The 19854-nt window shown below is 31.1% G+C and overlaps 2 protein-coding genes across 2 annotated transcripts; one reads left to right on the top strand and one right to left on the bottom strand.

Moving 5' to 3' along the window:
• Positions 1 to 2849: 2849 nt before the first annotated feature.
• Positions 2850 to 4521, top strand: LOC101262373 (aspartic proteinase PCS1). The gene has a single exon (XM_004250151.5). It carries the CDS (start codon positions 2980 to 2982, stop codon positions 4276 to 4278), a length of 1299 nt encoding a protein of 432 aa, XP_004250199.1. The 5' UTR covers positions 2850 to 2979; the 3' UTR covers positions 4279 to 4521.
• A 5129-nt stretch (positions 4522 to 9650) lies between these two features.
• FKBP72 (peptidyl-prolyl cis-trans isomerase FKBP72) lies at positions 9651 to 19759 on the bottom strand. The gene is made up of 21 exons (XM_004250150.5): positions 19527 to 19759; positions 19300 to 19395; positions 18550 to 18634; positions 18341 to 18410; positions 17819 to 17916; positions 17303 to 17425; positions 16702 to 16734; positions 16363 to 16421; positions 16174 to 16258; positions 15797 to 15955; positions 14425 to 14482; positions 13149 to 13297; positions 12871 to 12968; positions 12665 to 12734; positions 12459 to 12518; positions 12024 to 12080; positions 11444 to 11512; positions 11209 to 11286; positions 11019 to 11120; positions 10330 to 10401; positions 9651 to 10252 (listed from the first exon to the last, which is right to left on the bottom strand). Exons 2-21 carry the CDS (start codon positions 19380 to 19382, stop codon positions 9995 to 9997), a joined length of 1866 nt encoding a protein of 621 aa, XP_004250198.1. The 5' UTR covers positions 19383 to 19395; positions 19527 to 19759; the 3' UTR covers positions 9651 to 9994.
• Positions 19760 to 19854: the final 95 nt, after the last annotated feature.

The following is a 19854-nucleotide window of genomic DNA, read 5'->3' as shown; positions in this document are numbered from 1 at the left end:
GTGTGGGAGTGTTAAAAGTCATAAATCGATAGAGGAATGAGAGTTCGGATGGACTTGGTCTAGAAATATCTTGTCACTTGACTAACGATTAAAAAATAAGTTAATACGAAAATATAAACAAGCAACATAATTGGTGTGTAAGTTCAAAAATAATAATTTAGTATCATATTTATCCAACTTAACTTACGATAAAAGATATTTCTATATTCTAGATGTCTAATATATTAATTTTAGTTGTTAAGAATATAGTTGGGAAGATATCGTATACAGGACAAAATTCAATGAAGTCAAATTATTGCTAATTATAATTTTTCAATTCCATATAGTATAAGATTCACCTAAAAGTATAATTTATGTGATTATATATTTTCGAAATGATGTCAATTATCTAGCTAGCTAGCACAATCTCTTAATATTCTACAACTTCCATTTTACGTTTTCTCATTCAACAAACTAATTCTTTTTTCTTTTAAGAAAAAAATATTTATAATATTTGTCAATAATTATATAAATAAATAAAAGATATCTAACATAGGTCTTAGGTTATCTCTCTTGACTTCTGTATATTTCAAATTAAACTTGATGTTCCTTAATCACAAGTTTCAATTTTAAATTCTAAAAAATAAAAATAAACTGTGTTGAAAGCATAGTTTTCAACAATCAATTCTATGATAATATTCAAACTCGAATTAATCAATTATAAATATGAAAAATTAGTTAGACTGATATATATAGAGAAAGCGCGCTATCAAAAGAGGACCATTTTTGATATCTTTCTAAATTTTATCCTAAAGTATTTTTACATAATTATACGTGGCTATGAAATTTAGTGCCAAATTATGTGCATGAACATATTAATTTAAAACTATATGATTAGCCATAGTTGGGTCCCACTAAAGTATATAATTAGTCAAGAAAAAGAAATATGAACAGAAAATGAATGGTAATAGAAGAAGTGACTTTATATGTTCTAGACCACCTAATTATAATTTTATGAAAGATTAGTTTCCACTATAACTTACTTTTAATTTTCTTAATACAAAAGGAATCTTTAAAAAAAATTAAAAAAATAGTCAAAACACCAATGTTTGAAAGAAATAATAGCCTATTTTTTTTCTTGAATTTATTAATATTTGTGGTTAGAAAGATGTCAATTCTTAATTAATTTGGTAAGTTAAATAACAAGGTTGATTTAATAAATAAACTAGACCATAGACTGTTCCTTTTGCTAATAGCCCTATATATAATATTTATAAGAAATTAAGTAATTTTTTAGAAGTGAATTAGTGGAGAGAACAAAAAAGAAAAAGGTGGAGCTAAAGCAATACAAAAGATTTAGAAAAGAAAAAAGAATAAAGAAAAGAGGAAAAAGAAAACTCTTGTGGCCAATATTGTAATCCCAAAAAAAATTGTGATATATATATATATAATTCAATATATTCAGTTTTGAATTAATTAAAATAGATTCATGGTCCATTTAGGTAAAAAATATGTTATGTTTAAACTATATTTTAAAGTATATTACATTCAAATCTGAAATAGCGATACAAAATTTAAATACCAATCGAAAATTAAACGTTGAAAAAGTTATCATTCCTAAAATTTTATGAATAATTGTATGCAACATAATCACATGTATGCTTGAAGTATTTGTTGGTTAAATACGCTTAATCAGATATTAATGAAGTTCATAAATAATTAGGGTACCAAACATTCTATTAACCATATAAATAAATTATAATTAATAATAAATAAGAAATTGTGGAGGAGAAATGTTTTCCCTCTATAATAGGGAAAATATATTGGAGAAAATAAATAATAAATAAAGAAGATAGTGAAAGGATAGAAAACAATAGCTAGATGACAAGTTGCTTGCCAAACAGCAACCAATTATATTAAAACATGGTTCTTGTGCTTAGAAAATGACATTATTCCATAAAGCTAATTACTCAAATTTCCAATTTTGTCTCCTTAATTGATAATCACATAAAATTATTTTTTGTCTATTTTCTTATTTTATATAGTTCATATTCATCCACTTGTAAGTGTTATGGATGTTAATAATTAACTCATATTTATTTTTTCATTTAAACAAGAAAAGATAATAGGAATCTATAAATTTTTCTTCTTTTTCTTAATCCAAAGAAATATTATTTATTGTTCCTTTTTTCTTTCTTTTTTTTTTGGTTCTCATAGGTGGTAGAAGGGTGATCTCATATGGAAGAGTCTATAATTGTGTAAAGAATAACTTTTTTTTCCAAATAGAAATAAAAGAAAAGAAAAAGGGAAATTCTCTAAGAAGAGAACAAGAAGTTTGTTTCTTCTTTATATAGAAAATAAATAAATTAGTGCACCATAGTGATCATAAATTAAAATTCCTAGCTTCATTTCTAGTTTTAAGAATAAGAGTTTTAATAACAGAGAAGTTTCGAGTGCTTTTTCATTTCAGTGAATCTTATTTGATAAATATTTAAATGAATTATCACTTTTAATAAAAGCAAAATAAATTTAGATAATCATTTCTTCGTATTTTTCTATGCCTCAACAAACTAAACGAAATTACTTAATATTTATTTGCAAATAACTTATACTCGTTAAAATAATTAATATATAAAAATTAAAGTTAATCCATACACCATCGTTATTAAATAAATAAAAAACTATTGTATACAAGGAAAAAAAAAAAAGAAGAAAAAACTAGTAGTGGCTCAACTACAATTTAGTATACTCCACAAGTAGGTAATTGTATCATTACAAACCACTTCTTTTTATTATTATTATTTATATATAAAAATCTCAAATAATATTATCCTTTTCTTTTCTTTTCCCCCCTTATTTTCCTCTTTTCCTTTCCTTTTCCTCCCCCACAAAAAAAAAAAAAAAAAAAAAACCATATAAATAGCCAAACATCCCCTCCACTCTCAACTCCAAAATCTCATTCCAAAAAAAAATAAATAAAATTAGAATTTTCTCTTCACCATGGGAACTTACAAAGTTTTCTTGATTTTCTTCCTCAATTTTTTTCATCTATCAATAGCCAAAAATCTTCAAGAAAACAACACCCTTTCACTTTCTTTCCCTCTTACAACAACCCCTTTATCTCAAAATTCAACTTTGAAATCAAATTATTTATTTTCATCTAAAGCCATGACAAATAATATTATCCCATCTTTGAACTATAAATCAAATTTCAAATATTCAATGGCTCTTATTGTTACACTTCCTATAGGGACACCTCCACAAGATCAACAAATGGTTTTAGATACCGGTAGTCAACTTTCTTGGATTCAATGTAACAAAAAATTACCTAAAAAAACACCTCCAACAACGTTTGATCCATCTCTATCCTCCTCTTTTTCCGTTTTACCTTGTAACCACCCTCTATGTAAACCGCGAATTCCCGATTTTACCCTTCCAACATCATGTGACCAAAATCGTCTTTGTCACTACTCTTACTTCTACGCTGATGGTACTTTAGCTGAGGGTAATCTCGTAAGAGAAAAAATTACATTTCCAAATTCCCAAACTACCCCTCCTTTGATCCTAGGTTGCGCGACCGAATCGCGCGATGCGGAGGGTATTTTGGGAATGAATCTTGGGAGGTACTCATTTGTCTCACAAGCTAAGGTGCAAAAATTCTCTTATTGTGTGCCACATAAGCAAGGTAATAAAATAATGCCAAGTGGAACATTTTACCTAGGTCAAAATCCTAATTCACATAGGTTCCAATACATAAATCTTTTGACTTTTCCTCAAAGTCAAAGCATGCCTAATATGGACCCTCTAGCTTACACTCTTGGTATGGTAGGGATAAAAATGGGCGGGAAAAGGTTGAATATCTCCGAAAAGGTTTTCCGTCCGGACGCTGGTGGTTCAGGACAGACGATGATTGATTCAGGCACTCAATACACGTTTTTGGTTGAGGAGGCGTACAGTAAAGTTAGGGATGAAGTTGTTAGGTTGGTAGGTCCGAAATTGAAGAAGGGGTACGTTTATGGAGAATCGCTCGATATGTGCTTTGATGCTATAAATTCCGTACAAGCTAGTCAAGCGATAGGCGATATGACGTTAGAATTTGAAAATGGAGTTGAGATCGTGATAAATAAAGAGAATGTGTTGGATGATGTAGGTGGAGGAGTTCATTGTGTTGGGATTGGAAGATCACAATCACTTGGAATTGCAAGTAATATTATTGGTAATTTTCATCAACAAAATTTGTGGGTTGAATTTGATTTGAGTAATAAAAGAGTTGGTTTTGGTAAAGTAGAGTGTAAGTAGGGTACTATAACTAGTGTTAGTGAGTAGTTGTTGTCACATATTATTGGTGCTTTGTTTGGAGTACATATATTAATTGAAAAACTTTTTGAAATAAAAAAAAATTGTATATGTTAATCTAGAGGAGTTGTTGGGGTTTTGTGTAAATAAAATATTTTCTTTGATATAATAGAAAATTACATATTTAATGTACACTGTGTAAATGTAATGAGTTGGTTTTTAGTTTATGTCATCAAATTTTGTTAATCTATTATTGTAGTAGATATTATTCCTTTTAATGATAGTGTTCCCTTTGAAATATTAGTCTTTATTAACATAGCTTTATAATTACTTTATCCATTAAAGTAGGTTAATATGAGAAGAAATTATCTCTTGTTTTCTATAAAAATTGCAATTCACAAAATTGATTTAATTAACAATATAATACAAATTAAACAAGTATACTTTGGAATTGTGGTCCATATAGTTTTTGTAATTGTGACAAGACAAGAACATTAAATTAATTAGTTAAATGTTTGAAATAGTTTGTAGATCCTATTGAGTGTATGATATCTAATTAGAATTCGACTGTATTTAAATTCGCATTAAAAAATTTCATAATAAAATAAAGTATAGTATTTATGATAAAAACGATTTTGTATTCTAAGTAAATTAAAATTTAAAAAAATAAAATGTATAACTCTATTATTACTCTCGTTAGTTGATTAGTCTGTACATTTATATTATTTTTCATAAATATGAATGAAAAAAAATATAATTATTACACACTGGAAACTTTTTTGTACATGTGTCCTGATCCATTAATTAATTTTGTCATGGTCGGTTACGTAAAAATTTAATTCTTGAAGATTTAGTAATATATTTGTACTATAACCACGGACTCCAAATATTTTACACTATAGTTTTGGTTAGCAAAAAAATCAAAAACAGTAGGTCAAAGTTGCAATATAGAAGGAACTACATAATTATTATCAAGGTGCTATGGACGTACACTTCTTCTTTATAATAAGTTGATACTCGAGTCGATTTTCATGTATCTTAATTATTTTATCGGATATTTACTAACTTTTATAATAATGACATATATTCAAAATTTTCACTTAAAAAAAATTGAAATTAAAAAAAGTAAATACAGGAAGAAGTTAAGGTGATTCAACACATGGATGAAGCTAGTAACAGCCGTTCAAAGAATTCATCCAAACCTATTCGATAAAAAATTATATTGTTCGTATATGGTTAAGATTATATTTTTTATCCCCTTAATGAAATTTTGACTCTCCACTGATTCATCATCTATTATCCATACATAATAATAATTATGATACTATATATACAATTTTAATTTTTCAATGAAAACTATTTCGATGAACCTATTGCATCTTCAGTCTCGATCTTTCAAACATCACAAATATCAAATAATTCTGTTCGCCTAAATTTAATTAGTCGAATCTTTCTAATTTGCAATTTGCATGCAACTTAGATGCCGACCTTTGTTTAAAGTGGATCCACATAAGACATTTTCATGATTAAGAAAGATTAAGATGTTAATTAAAGTCATCTAAATTAATCCCCTTTTCTTTTTTTATTTTTACATAAAAAAAAACATTAACACATGTCTAATCGTACTTGAGTCATAATATATCTCTAATTGTTTATTAACGTCTAATAACATTTAAACACGTTTAGAGAATGTTCTTAATTCTTTTGAGTGCAAAGATAAAAACATTTAAAGTACTAAATATTAGTAGCTTTAAAGTATAGCCACATAAAATTTTATGATATATTCAAAATTACAAATTCAAAAAAATCTTCATTTATTTAAATTTTGTCTGATCAAAATTACGATACGATATCGATAAAAAAAAAAGTTATCAAGGCTGGAAAGCAAACACTTTATATTTGCCAACCTAGAAAAGTTGTTAAGGCAATTAGTAAGTTGTAGACTTAAAAGAAGAAAGTTCTTAGCTGTAAAATTATATGCTTCTAAGTAACAACAAAAATATATCACTCTCAAATATAACTTGAAAAAAAAAAAAAACCTCCTTAGCTGTAAATACATTTATAAATAATATATTTTTCTACGATAATGTATCGTCAAATATTCAATATGATTCTACAAGATCTAGTTTCGTTCAAGTAACGGATTCTAGCCAACTGAAAGGATCTTCTGATCAATCCAGAGATCATTTGGATTCCATTAGTAATGAGAATTCAGAATATCACACAATGATTAATCAAAGAGAGATTCAACAACGAAAAGAAAGATCGATTCTTTGGGATCCTTTCTTTCTTCAAACGGAACTAAAAGAGATAGAATCAGGTCGATTCCCGAAATTCCTTTCTGGATATTCCTCAATGTCTCGACTATTCACGGAACGTGAGAAGCAGATGATTAATCATCTGTTTCCGGAAGAGATAGCTATATTATAGTCTGATCAATTCACATTTGTACTACTTAAAGATATTTATATTTTAAAAAGAAAAATGCTCGTTCATTATTGAATTTTACTTTTATTTATATTCAAAACTTTAATTCTAAATCTCTGATTAAAGGTAGAGAAATCTGAAATTCAATTCGCACCATCAAACAATCGATGGTGAAAAAAAATGTAAATTTAACATGAACTATTGATAATTTTTTTATGAATTCCACATTTTAACTATTAGTTATTTCTTTTTTTCTACGTGAAAACTATATATCATCATTTTTATATCAAACAAACCAAATGAGTATGAGTAAATCGATAATAATAGTTCAAATAGAAAAAAATAACCACTAATAAATTTAGAAACTTCTTATAGCTGTAAAAAGCATATACTTGTAATTAAGAATAAATTAAAGATATTACTTGTCAAAATCATTAAATATATTTGTTCTTGATTCTTTACCAACTATGACTTATCAATCCTACTAAATATATCTTATTTTCTTCACTAAATTAAATTTGAGACAGCTAATAGAGGACCTAATTCTTTTCTTTTTGTTATAATTGACCAAACACTTAAAAATAAATTCTTTCCTTCTTTGAGGTTGAAATTATATCTTTTTATACTATTTATAATAATTGATTCTTTCATTCGTTTAATTTCCTACTTCATATTCGATATCCAATTTTGAATTCAGACTAATTCAGATACACGGTTAAAAGTTGCTTTCAAAGTTAAGTTTATAAGGAAACTAAATACTATGAAAAACAATTATAAAGAAAAATGGTTTATGATTTATTGCAATAGTATCAAAAGAATTATTAATTGTCTTAATTAAATAAGGAAGAGCAAAGACATTAGTTTGGTGCCGAATTTAATGGATAAATGCTTACCAATAATACAACTAATTAAATGTAAATTAATATAAAGAAGCCAAAAAGGAGATAAAAAGAGAAATGAAAAAAAAACTATAAGGAAAAAAAACAGCTGGATTATTTAACTACTAAAATAATAATAATAAATTAAAAAAAGTCTAAAACTAACTTGTTTATATAAATCTAAAAGAATTAATTAAAAGTTTTTTTTTGTGCTCCTCGAGAAGTTCATGAATTAAAGTTTGGACCACCTATAGGGATGTGTTATGGAATTAGTGGCGGCGTTAAAATTTTTATTAACGAGATTTTAAATAATAAAAATAATACTAAATAAATAGAGAAATAAAAAATATTTTAACGATATATCTTTGAAACTTATATATATGACATAATTTTTCGAAGGCTCTATGAATCGACTCCCTTGTATCACTAACTATGCTTTTAAATTGCTTCATTTTTAACTAGAGAATTTGTGTTCCACTAATACGAATGGAAAGAAAACCTTTGAAAGGAAGCGTTTTCTTTTCGATATGACATAACTTTTATGTGATACGAATCTGAATTAATCGAATTAGTAGTTTTCGAATACTAAATATTATACATATAACTATATAGTTTAGATGCACGCTTGGAGAATCTTATCTTTAAAGTACAGCAATATGACAAAAATGTTTGGTCTGCTAAGTGTTACTGTATGAACAGACTTTTGACTATTATTTTCACCAAATTTTGGTCCCCCACACTATATACGTATAGACGCGTGAGAGGTTGACTATTGATTATTTTACGAGAGGTATGTCGAAAAAATATTAGCATAAATATGACATAATTTTAATTTATCGAGGATGTGATCTGAAATAGAAAATTACAAAGAACACAAATTAGAATGATAGGTTAACACGTAGTTGAATTTTGTCTCGCTTATTATTTCTTACTAGTAATCGTAGTATTACTTACTCTTAAAGTTGTTGATTTCTTCGAATTTTTGTTACTATTTATTGTTTCTAAGTACTTCTTTTATTGTATACTTGATTTCATCACTTTTGTTAAAAAAAAATAAAATTGAATCGATTATAGTTGCATTCATTATTTCCTAAGTTACTAATCTATACAGAAAATGTTACTACTTAGATTAATTGTTTTTTTTAAACAAGTTAAGTGTGTAAAAATCTTTCACATTATTAAAACATAATTATTAGACACAATAGGATTTTCAGTTAATTTTTGTCAAATAAAATCTTTGAATTTGAATTTTTATCTCAAAAGTAAAAATCATGAATTTATAATATCCAATCATTGGAAAATAGACTTGTTCAAATATAATTGGAAAATTGAGGCTTTTTATGAGTACTTTATATGCTGGATTCAAATAAAAACTTTCTGGCCTCCAAATTATTATTTTTTTTCAAAATTAACGGCAAATTTTGTTTTTGTTTTGTACTGTACTCATTAATCAACCCACACTATTGTCCCTATTTTAATAGTATTTTTTTCCTTTATTGGGATGATATATAAATATTTTCAAATTTCTGTCAAAAAATATACTATATATAATATAGTTGATTCTTTGGCTTATTATTAGTCTATATCTATATATGGGATAGGTATTAGACCTTAACAGTTGCTATCCATTTTAGAGTTGAAAATAGTGACATTTTGTTATTATAGCTTTGGTGTTCACGATTTCACGCAACTCGACTAATTTCATAACTCTTTATCACTTTCTACAACCATAGCTTGAACAAATGAAAAGAAAACACGTAATATTTCCGTTGAGATTTAAACCTGAAAGTTCATGTAATCACTTTACTATTTTCACGTTATGTATATTTTCATTATTTCAATGTGTTTGTCTTACTTTCATTTTTAGGTTGTTTCAAAAAGAGTGTCTTTTTCTTCTCATTTTTTGAGCAATGCTTTAATTTCAACTTTCTACGTGACATGCTTAAAATCACTAGATTAAAAACCATTTCGGTCGATTCCGCATATATTTAGTTTAAGAACAAAAGATTTCAATGTTCTGTTTACTTTCCTAAACTCCGTGTCAAGTCCAAAACAAATGAAACAAACAAATTGAAACTGATGAGTATTATATTATATGATCTCTGTAACAACATTTCTCTATAGCAGCCGAAAAATATTCAGACAAACGACGAAAGAGCTACAGTTTGTAAAAATTCTAATACATGGCCTCATAGGTAGAAAGGAAAATTCATTTTCAGAACAAGAACTCAACATCTTATATGAACAACCACAGCAACATCAATTATGTCATAAAAGATGAAGTTTTTTTCTTATCAATAAATTGTGTTATCACAGTGAATAATCACCTTCTATGTTCTCTTTGGAGAAATTGACTGAGCAGAAATGAAATGATGTTGCGCGATGGTCGCATGGTATTTCATCGTTTTGAATACTCACAGTATGGTGCATCGGTTCAGGCCAACAGACGCGAAAAGCTTTCTCAATTGAGAAAGAATACCTGGCGGAGGGGGAGGCACTGTAGTCTGACGAGTTCTCTCTTCTTGGTCGTCTAAATTGTCAAGATCATCCTTTTCAACATTTTCACTTGTAGCCTCATCATCTTGTCCATCATTAGTCCCAACTTCTGCGATTTCTCCAGGTCTTTTGTCAAACAATCCCTTAAATTGCTTACGAACCCTCCTCTCGACTTCCTGCTCGCCCAAATGATCGAAATTTAGAGTCAAAAAGCTTCAAATGAATAAAGTTCATGCATAGTACAAAGACAAACCTGTTCCTCCTTTTTAAGTTTCAAAAGAGCTGCCTTTGCACTCGCCTCAGATGACTTGTCGATGCTCATCATCTACAAGCATTGGACGTGTAACTTAAAACGACATATTGGCATCTAATATCAGGATAAAACTTAACATTTTAACTCTGTAGTACAATAACCCAAACTTTAATGACCTCATTAAGAGTTCTCATAATAACATTCAACGTGAGGCACACCACTCAGTATTTACTAGTCATTGCAGCTGACGTTGATGATAAAGAAAAGTTCTTATAATAACATTCCGCGTGAGCACACCACTCAGTATTTACTAGTCAATGCAGCCAACGTTGATGATAAAGACTGAGGGTTGGTATTTACGTCACTCAGTATTTGCTAGTATTGCAGCCAACATTGATGATAAAGACTTGTGGGGATGGTGTTCCATGTTAGTTATTCCAAAACCAGGGAAAGACTTTTTAAAATATTTACAATCTTTAACTAACATTAGCCATTGTAAATGGCATTTCTCACAAAATGATAGCGGAAACCTGGAAGGACATAGAACATTTGAAAGTTGAGGGACTATCCAATTCAAGGACCAATACAGTCAACAGAGCGAGTTCCGCGTTTATGAAATTCCAAATACCCCAGAACCTTTTGCACTAATTGCCTAAATACAAGATGAAGAAGAAGAAGAAGAAACTAACCTTATTAAAATCAGCTCTTGCTTCTTCATAATCTCCAGAAGCCATGTAAGCCATCCCACGTCGATAGAGAGCTTTCACATGAACCGGATTCGCATCTAACACCTACACAAGACCACCAGAACGAGTCTAATTGGATATGGAAAAAGGGAGGCCTGCATATATTCCTGCTAGCACATAGTTTGAGGGTCACCTTATTGCACGTCTCAATAGACTTCTTATGCTCTCCCAATTTCAGTAAGCAGGCAGCAACATTGAGATGCAACAAATTCTGTGTACATTCATTCACAAGGAAGAAAAGGAAAAGCCTACAGGAGTCAAACATTGACAGAAAAGAAATATAACTAATCATTTCAACTGTAACGAAAGCAAAATTTTCCTCCTTTTGAAAAAAAAAGCAATAAAATCTGTTCAGCAAACAAAATTACCCTGGTGTTTGCAAATTCCTTTCCTTCCTCGTCATCCTGAGGATGAACATGATTAAACTCACGAAGTACCTGTAAGAAAAAAACAATTTTAAAATCTACCCTAAAGTTTAGAATTCCTCATCGATCCAAATAGAAATGCTGCATAAAATGGAAAATCCAACCTATATGGGACCCTGGTTTCTCACAAGTATGAAGTACCTTGAAAATCAATTACTAGCAACATCTTTAATTTCGAACCGATATTTATTTATAGAAAGCAAATTCCAGTATACTTGATTCTTTGAAACAGTGATCAGAAAGCACTGAATCTTAACCTTAAGTATTAAAACTCTGATGTTCATAAGAAAACAAATAACTTAAGAAACTTATTTGGTCGCAAAAACAGTTCATTAGAGATTTTTGCTTGCCCTAGAAATACAGTCTTGGTTAAATTGGATCATGATGCTTAAAGTACAAAAAAAAAAGTAACGTTATTAAGTCCTCCTTGAATGACAACAGAATGGGATACAGCTCCAATCTTAACTAGTGAAAGGAAAAATCAATTGGTGAAGAGATCCAGAGAGGAGAAGACCACACTTGCCTTCTCATACTTTGCTTTGGCAAGTTCAAATTTCTCTTCCTTGAAAAGCCTGTTACCCTGAAAAAGGAACACGTTGCAGCAAATGACTTCCCATAAAATGTATACTAGTTTGGTAACCATTTTTATCCAGGTATTACAGACTAAAGCGAGAATGAGACTATCGGATTTCCAACTAAAAAGCAAACTTTCTTAAGGGATAAATATCCAGATTATAGGTTAACAATTATGGCGCTAAAATCTAGTCCGAGCACTGAGATTAATGTCATGACAAAGCACCCGTTTGTTAGACAGATGAGCATTCAAAATCATACTCCAAGCTATAGACATGTATTTACCGTGGAAACTCAATAATAATTTAAAAAGAAGCAGATTATCTGTATTACTCAGATTATCTGTATTACTCAAAGATTCTGAACGTATTTGTTTAATACATACCGTGCCTTTGATCTTCTCTACATCGTCCATTATTTCTCTGAAACTGAAACCAGTCCAGTCCTGCAATTTGCATGGAGAGCACACGGATTCAATCCTATTAACTAGAGAAATCAACAAATGAAAATCTTCACCGCTACACACTAATTCTTTCCCCTTATCTCACCCTATCATACTATTTTCTACGTCGCCACTATTAGTAACTCTACCTTCGGTGTGTTGAAGTCGAGAAGCTCAATCTCCCATTGCACATAAGCACCTTCAGGAACATTAGCTGGCCTGAGCCCATGAAAAATGATTGTAAAATGTTACAAGTAGTGGAAATTTCTCATCAGAAAAGACCTGTTTATGATGACATATTTCATCGGGGAGAACCAAGGGTAAAAGTACAAGCACAAGGTTTCTACCTACTAACCTTTCAAATTTGTCATAGGCATAATCAGGCGGGCATGTTACAAGAGATACCTCTCCAGGCAACATCAAACGAACGGACATTTCAAATCCTTGAGGAACCTGATGTCAAAAATAAAGAACTCAATCATACAAACTGAAAGAGTAAAAACTTAAAAGCAATAGACCGTTTACTTCATCCTACATAAAGTAATCCTTACAAGGAAGCTATACTTACAAGGTGATATAAAAAGATAAAACAAATAAGTGAATTAGATCACTTTATGAGGTCAAAGGACTTACAAGCCCTTCTCCAGAGCTGAACTCTAAAGGCTGACCATTGTTGTCGATTCTTGTATCATAGAACACCGTCTTTTCTTCATTAAGAAGCAAACCTTTGTAGTGTACACGCAGTAGACTGTCTTGCAGAGGGCAATCCATAGGAAATTCACCTATTCATTTCATAGAAGTAAGAAAGTTTTTCAGTTGATATTAACCTTATTATAGATACTTTTAACTCATGACTAAAATGACAAAAAGACTAAAAGAACATAAAGGTATACATGGCATTGAAATGACAAGAACATCTAACACCTCCATCACATCTTAAATACAAGTGACAAGGAAGCTTATCAAGCAGGTCCAATAGAAAATACCAAACTCTCGACTCCATACAGAAATCAAGCAAAACAATTATCATTTCTTGCCAAGAATGCAGTTAATATCCTATAACAAAGTCCAGCATAAAAATGATCTTGGTACCTAACTAAGAACATTTAAACCTATAATAGTCAAGGACCTACTGTCCGTCAATAAGTGTTAGCCGTGACTCAAGGGGTCATAAAATAGATCAGCCGGCATCAGACACTAGTCAATAAGATAAAAACATAAAATGAGTGTCGTGACTCATGCAATATAATTCGAAATGCATTTTGTAAAACAACATCCAAGTCTTTTCACCTCAATGCTGGGCATCACTCCTCCCATTCTCTAAGATAATGACAATCTGAAGATGCTAAATCCAGTCAAAAAGTCCCTTCCAATGGATAAAGTGCAGAAGGTGAGAACGACCCTTAAGCTATCCACACAACTAGGGTAAATTACTAGAGGATAATTGTTGTCTAAGAGATTCAATAAATTTGAGGTAATGTCAAATTAAATTGTATTTACCCCAAAGGAGAAAAATAAGCAAAACTGGGTTAAGTAAAATAAATGAGTTATAGCTTCTCAAAATAGTTTGGGATGACACTTGCCATGTCAATCATAAATACTGCAGTTAAATAATTGAAATGATAACCAAGATTCATGAAAAAGGAAGTTAACCAAGGGAAGTAAGTCCTGTGTGAAACAAGGGAACATGATGAATCACCATATGAAAAACAAATAAAGTGCATTGTAGGAGCCCATTTAAACTATTTGATTTTGATAAAAGTAGTATTAGAAAACCAAAAACAGAACTCAATTGTCTTTTTCAGATTAAGATATTCAGCAGAACTTGACGGATCATAGTGATGACTGATGAGAGGTGCCGAAGAGGTATATAAATCAAAGTTATGCTTGGATTAAGTCTCAACAGTACCTCTTCCATCACGTATTCGGCGTTTTATGAGGCGTCCGTCTCCAAGCACATCTCGCACCTGCGTCAACAATATTCACATTTGGATTCTTCATAGCAAAAAAAAAAACAGTAAAAGATAAATTGAGCAGAAACTTCTTTACTTTCCATAAATGGTAGCTCGTGGTTAACTTAAAAGTCAGGGCCCTTTGGGCAGACGAAGGAGGAGTCACAAGCATTAGAGGATTGTTTGCTGGCAGTTTATACATGATAAAGCATCTTTCAGCATTGAAATGCGTGATAAAAATATACAAAAAAGGAAGATAAAAATAAGAGAATGCCACCTTTACTATCCCGAAATAATAAGAAAATGCATAAAAGCGCCCTTGACTTATCTTTGGACATTAAGATATGACAATCATTCAATCTATCATACTTCAATCCAAGTAGTTTGGGTCGTCTGTACAAATTGAAGATTCATTCCTCCTTATCTTGACTAATTTCATTCCATTACTAAATAATTTCTCTTACACAGAAAATTAGGAGTTCTCTAATACTACAGGTCCCTAAATCCCACATTTATCCCCTAGTGACAAATACGTTTATAACTAGACTAAAATGACTGATGAACATCGACCTAATGTAAGTGTAACAATAACAAGTCTAAAGCCTGACTAGTAGATATCACCTATGATGGACCCTTTGCTTCTATTAAGTTCTGTTCTTAGCTATGTCGGCATTGATCTACCTCGATTTTAAGTCTTTGAGACAACTGTCTTCCATATGATTCTAGGTCTACTTTATCCTCTTTTAGCATCTTCAGATCATTATTGCTCAAAGAGGCAAAAAATCTGAAACCAAAATTACACTGTAGGATATAAAACAACCTAGTACTTTGAAGAAGCATGTTCCTTTCTTTTGGCCTCAAGCATGTTAGTCAAGAATAGTGACACAAAAAGGTCAATGAATATCTATGTGAACGTTTGTAGGTAGCTTTTGCACTTTATCCTTATGAAATAGAATGCTAGCATTAGAAATTAAAGATAATAGTAAGGTGGCCATCATAATAATGCTATACATCCTACCGATGGAGAAAATATGATCAAAGACAAGTCAGAACATCATGATTACATCCTGAAAATGCACCAAATTATGGTGACAAGGCTGAGGAAACACCAATTTTTCAAAGAACTTCTCAAAGTATCCAAATTCATGTGATATCTACTCAGCATGGGTATGTCAAGTCAAATGAAGAGTCCGTGTAATATAGCAAATACATTGTTTCATCACCGACATTGTGACTGGAAATTGAAGATTAAGAATATAAAAAAATATACAAAAGAATGTGTCCTGCAAGAAGAAGCACTCTCGGACTGGTCAAGAATAAAGCATCTACCTGAATAAAATGAACAAGTTCCACCTCAAAATGGACTTCGTCAACACCTTCTACCACAGGCATTAAAGTAGATTCTGTATAATATTGGCTTTTAACATAAATGACTGCTTTCTCTCCACGTGGCATGGTTGCTATCGCCAGTTCAAGACCTTTGGGTACCTAGAGTTGGTGAAAATAGAATGCATGATTAGATACATTGCGGTCAAGATAAAAGGAAATTGAAACCCTGAAGTTCTAGACAGCAAGACTAAGGAGCTTGGCATTCCAACACAATTGAAAATGGAACTCCAAACTATATAAAATTTTCGTCGAACGTAAAACACTTGCGATCAAGAGCTTTATAGACAAAATTTCAAGTATGGAAATCATTACCGAACCTCAGGTTTACCAAATGTGAAGAAATATGGTTCATCCTTGGTCCACGATAGAATCACTTTGCCATCTGCTGACTTCGCCGAAATCCTAGAATATATCATAATTCAGATTACACTTACAGACACATATTTAGAACAATCAATGAAGCATCCATGGGAACTAGAAGCCTCAGGAAAAAGGAGGGTTTCTACCAAGCTTTTACTTCATAAGGTTCCCGTGGTGTTTCCCAGCTTTGTCCTTCTTCTATAACCTGTTTAAAATTCCAAAACAATCATTTCACTTATTACATCTAATACATTTTAGTTCAATAAGCCATTTGAAACCACATCTCGCTATGACAATTCTTATTCTGTAGTTGCATTATGTTTGAAAATTGTAAGCTAACAAAATTGCAGCTTATTACACTGATTACAGCATTGAATGAAAACACCAGATAGTAATCAGACACAGATGTGCATGTGTTCAAATAGATTACTGAGGGTGTTGGTGTGGATGAAGGACAAATAACTGTTAAGCAGCAAGCTGTGTACCTTCTTTAGGACTCCCAAATCATCAGTGATCACCTGAGAATGAAAATGAAAAAGATAAGTTTTTTGAGACACATCCCCTACCATAAATGAAACTACCAAAATTTCTAAAAGAGGGGGAAAGGTAGGAATTCAAAGGTCTGACTGAAAAGCTTTCACGTAACTTCAGGAAATCTAGTGCTGATCTGAAAAGGAAAGACTTTAAATGTTTGCTAACAATTTCTTCTAAGTAGAAAATTTGTTTTTGAAGTATTACCACTCTTCTAGTAGCAATTTGCAACAATCAGATGCAGTAAAAAGATAGGAAACCATACTACAACAACAACTACGCTTCAGTCCCAATCAAGTTGGGTCCTCTATATGAATCACCACTTCTTCATTCAAGCTCATTTCATAGCCATCATACTAAATAAGGGACAACATAAGTGATATCAAGATGTAGCATACGGAATAAATAGCAGCACATACAGCTCCAACAAGACTATGCAGGCACTAATTCATATGAGTACAGGGCAGAAAGCACCAAGAAACTAGAGGAGCAGATTCATATGGATTGCAACTTTAATTTCATTGACGTTAAAAGGGATGTAAGGAGCATTCTTGCCTTCACTTTGGAGAATTCAATCAACTCAATCTCAAAATGAAGCTCAGAATCCTTGGGAAAGTTATCTGGAGCTGCAACTGGACAATCCTTCTCTCCATAGTGCATTTCGGGTTTCATTTTGAACTGAGGTAACATCAGGCAACAAACAGTGAGCTATGAATATGATTTTTCTTATCATCCATGTAAAGATGTAAGAAAAAAGAGAAAATGAATTCACAAACTCATATTAATGGGCTTATAAAATTATCAGAGATTATTTTTTTCTATTTTATCCCTTTTAACAGCATCTAAATATTGGAGACGTATTATATTCTGAAGAGGTTACTAAAAAAGTAGATTTAACATGTTCTTTTCATGAAACTAACAAGAAATTACTGGAGAAAGTACCAAAAGCTTCACAATTTTGAGATGATTTAGCAGAGAAATATGACATGTTATGAATTGTTTACTTTTGAAGGACTTTAAATATACAGATTCGGGTCGCAATAACTAAATGAAAAGTTCAAAAGTATATACCATTGCAACTTCACCCTTCAACATTGTTGGAATCCCCTCCAGCAATCCTAAAATGATCTTGCTTTTCCCAACAACATGCCTTATTGGGGTACCCTTGCCTGAGTAATAAAAATGTAAAAGAGAAGAGATTTCAATGCATTAAGGCAAGATTGGCATACTACAAGCTTACAGAGTTCATGTTCAGTATATTTAAGAGAGTCTAAAACTAAAAAGTAGCGAAATCATTCCAAGAAACGAAATTTTAAAAAAATTACTGAAATGATAGCAACCGACTGCACAGTTCTAGTGCAACGATGGAAATACGACTGAGTTAATTTATAAGACAATCTAAAAGTAGTGGTGGAGATTTTTTCTGTAAATCTTATCAGCATATATTTATTCGTGGTACTATTTTACTACTCAGTATTCTGTACTCCAGAGAAGAATAATGAAGTAAGCAGCATGTTTATATCCCTAATCCTTCTGCATAAGTGTTACCCCTAAAATCTATAGTTTCTCACAGGTTCCATGTATCAACCCTACCTCCAAACTCTGACCGTGTCGATTCAACTGTAACTCCATCCAGTGTTCTAACTGTACAATGATATATTACCTGTTCAAATTCATCAAAAACACAATAAGTAACCAATACTTTTTTCCTACTTAGAACTCACAGAAGCTGATTTTTGCATCAATACGAACCTTCATCATCATCACAAACACAATTCAGAAAATAAAATGTACAAGTATACCTGATTACCCTCAGCAGGTTTTGATTCACCACCACCAGGCCTCACAATAGCTTTCATCAAACTTCCAGGAACAATCTTTTTTCTTCTGCATACAAGTCATCATTGAACAAAATGTGAATAAACAGTAGGTAAGAAAATGTAGTCTTGCTAATCCTTCCATATTAATAACCATAGTATTACTCCTGTAGTTTCATGTACTTCGATTATCTTATTATTCTATTGTCCTTTTCCAATGGTCTGTCATGCTTTCTATAGTATTTTGCTATTGCTTCTTCACTTACATTATTTCTATTTCCACCTCCCAAGGTAAGAGTAAGATTTGTGTACATTATACCCTCCCCAGACCCCATTTATGGGATTACACTGGGTATGTTGTTGTTGGGTCAATTCCTAAGAGAATAATGACATTTTTTTCATCCCTGGTCTCTTATTTCTTGAAAGAAACTGAATAACAGCTAAAAACACTTCTATTTTTATAAATTCATGAACAAAGTAAACTGACTTGATCGGAGGGTCTATCGGAACTTATCCTACCCTCCCCAGGCCCCACTCGTCTTGTCGGATTACACTAGCTATGTTGTTGTTGCTGCATGAATAAAGTGAACTGGGTGAATTCTAAAATTTGATCTTTAGTCGTCCTCAGTCTCTTGTTCTTGAAAAGAAATGATTAACAGCTCACAAAAACTATTATTTTCATAAATTAATGAATAAAGTGAACTGGATCAATTCTTAATAAAACAACAATTTGACCTTTTATCATCCTCGGACTCTGGTTTTTTCTTTTCTGGTTGCTTAACTTGTTGCTCATGATCATCATCAGCTACTACTGCCATTTCCCTCTTGCTACTGCAAAGTGTAACAATACATTCCAAGAACAGATTTTTATAACCAAAACTATAATTAGGATAAAAAATTGAGCAAAAACACATAACCCCACTTAATAAAAACATACAAAAATCAAGAATTCGAAGAATTACCTTACTGAGTATGTGCAAAATTGGAGTAAAAGATTGAAGAAATTTATCAAGAACGGCTAGAAAATCAAGTGGGTGTTGCGGTTTGATATTCTTGGTGACCAACCAATCACTAAAAGACTATCAAAATTCCAACTTTTGGCTCTGATTCTGTGAGTACTGACAAAATATAGCTGAAAATTTCGATTTCATTAGAACAAGAATGGGCTGGAGCCAGGGATTTAATGGGCTGCTACAGTTTGACCATAACCTGTTGGACCAAAAAAATACAAATATTTCCTCTTTTTCTTTCACTAGATTTTCCTAATTTTAATTTTAGGATAAAAATAAT

The sequence above is a fragment of the Solanum lycopersicum genome, chromosome 11 (assembly GCF_036512215.1).
Source record: "Solanum lycopersicum chromosome 11, SLM_r2.1".
NCBI classification, from domain to species: Eukaryota; Viridiplantae; Streptophyta; class Magnoliopsida; order Solanales; family Solanaceae; genus Solanum; species Solanum lycopersicum.
Note: the sequence above shows the minus strand (reverse complement) of the source record. Positions and strands in the feature narration are given on the sequence as shown.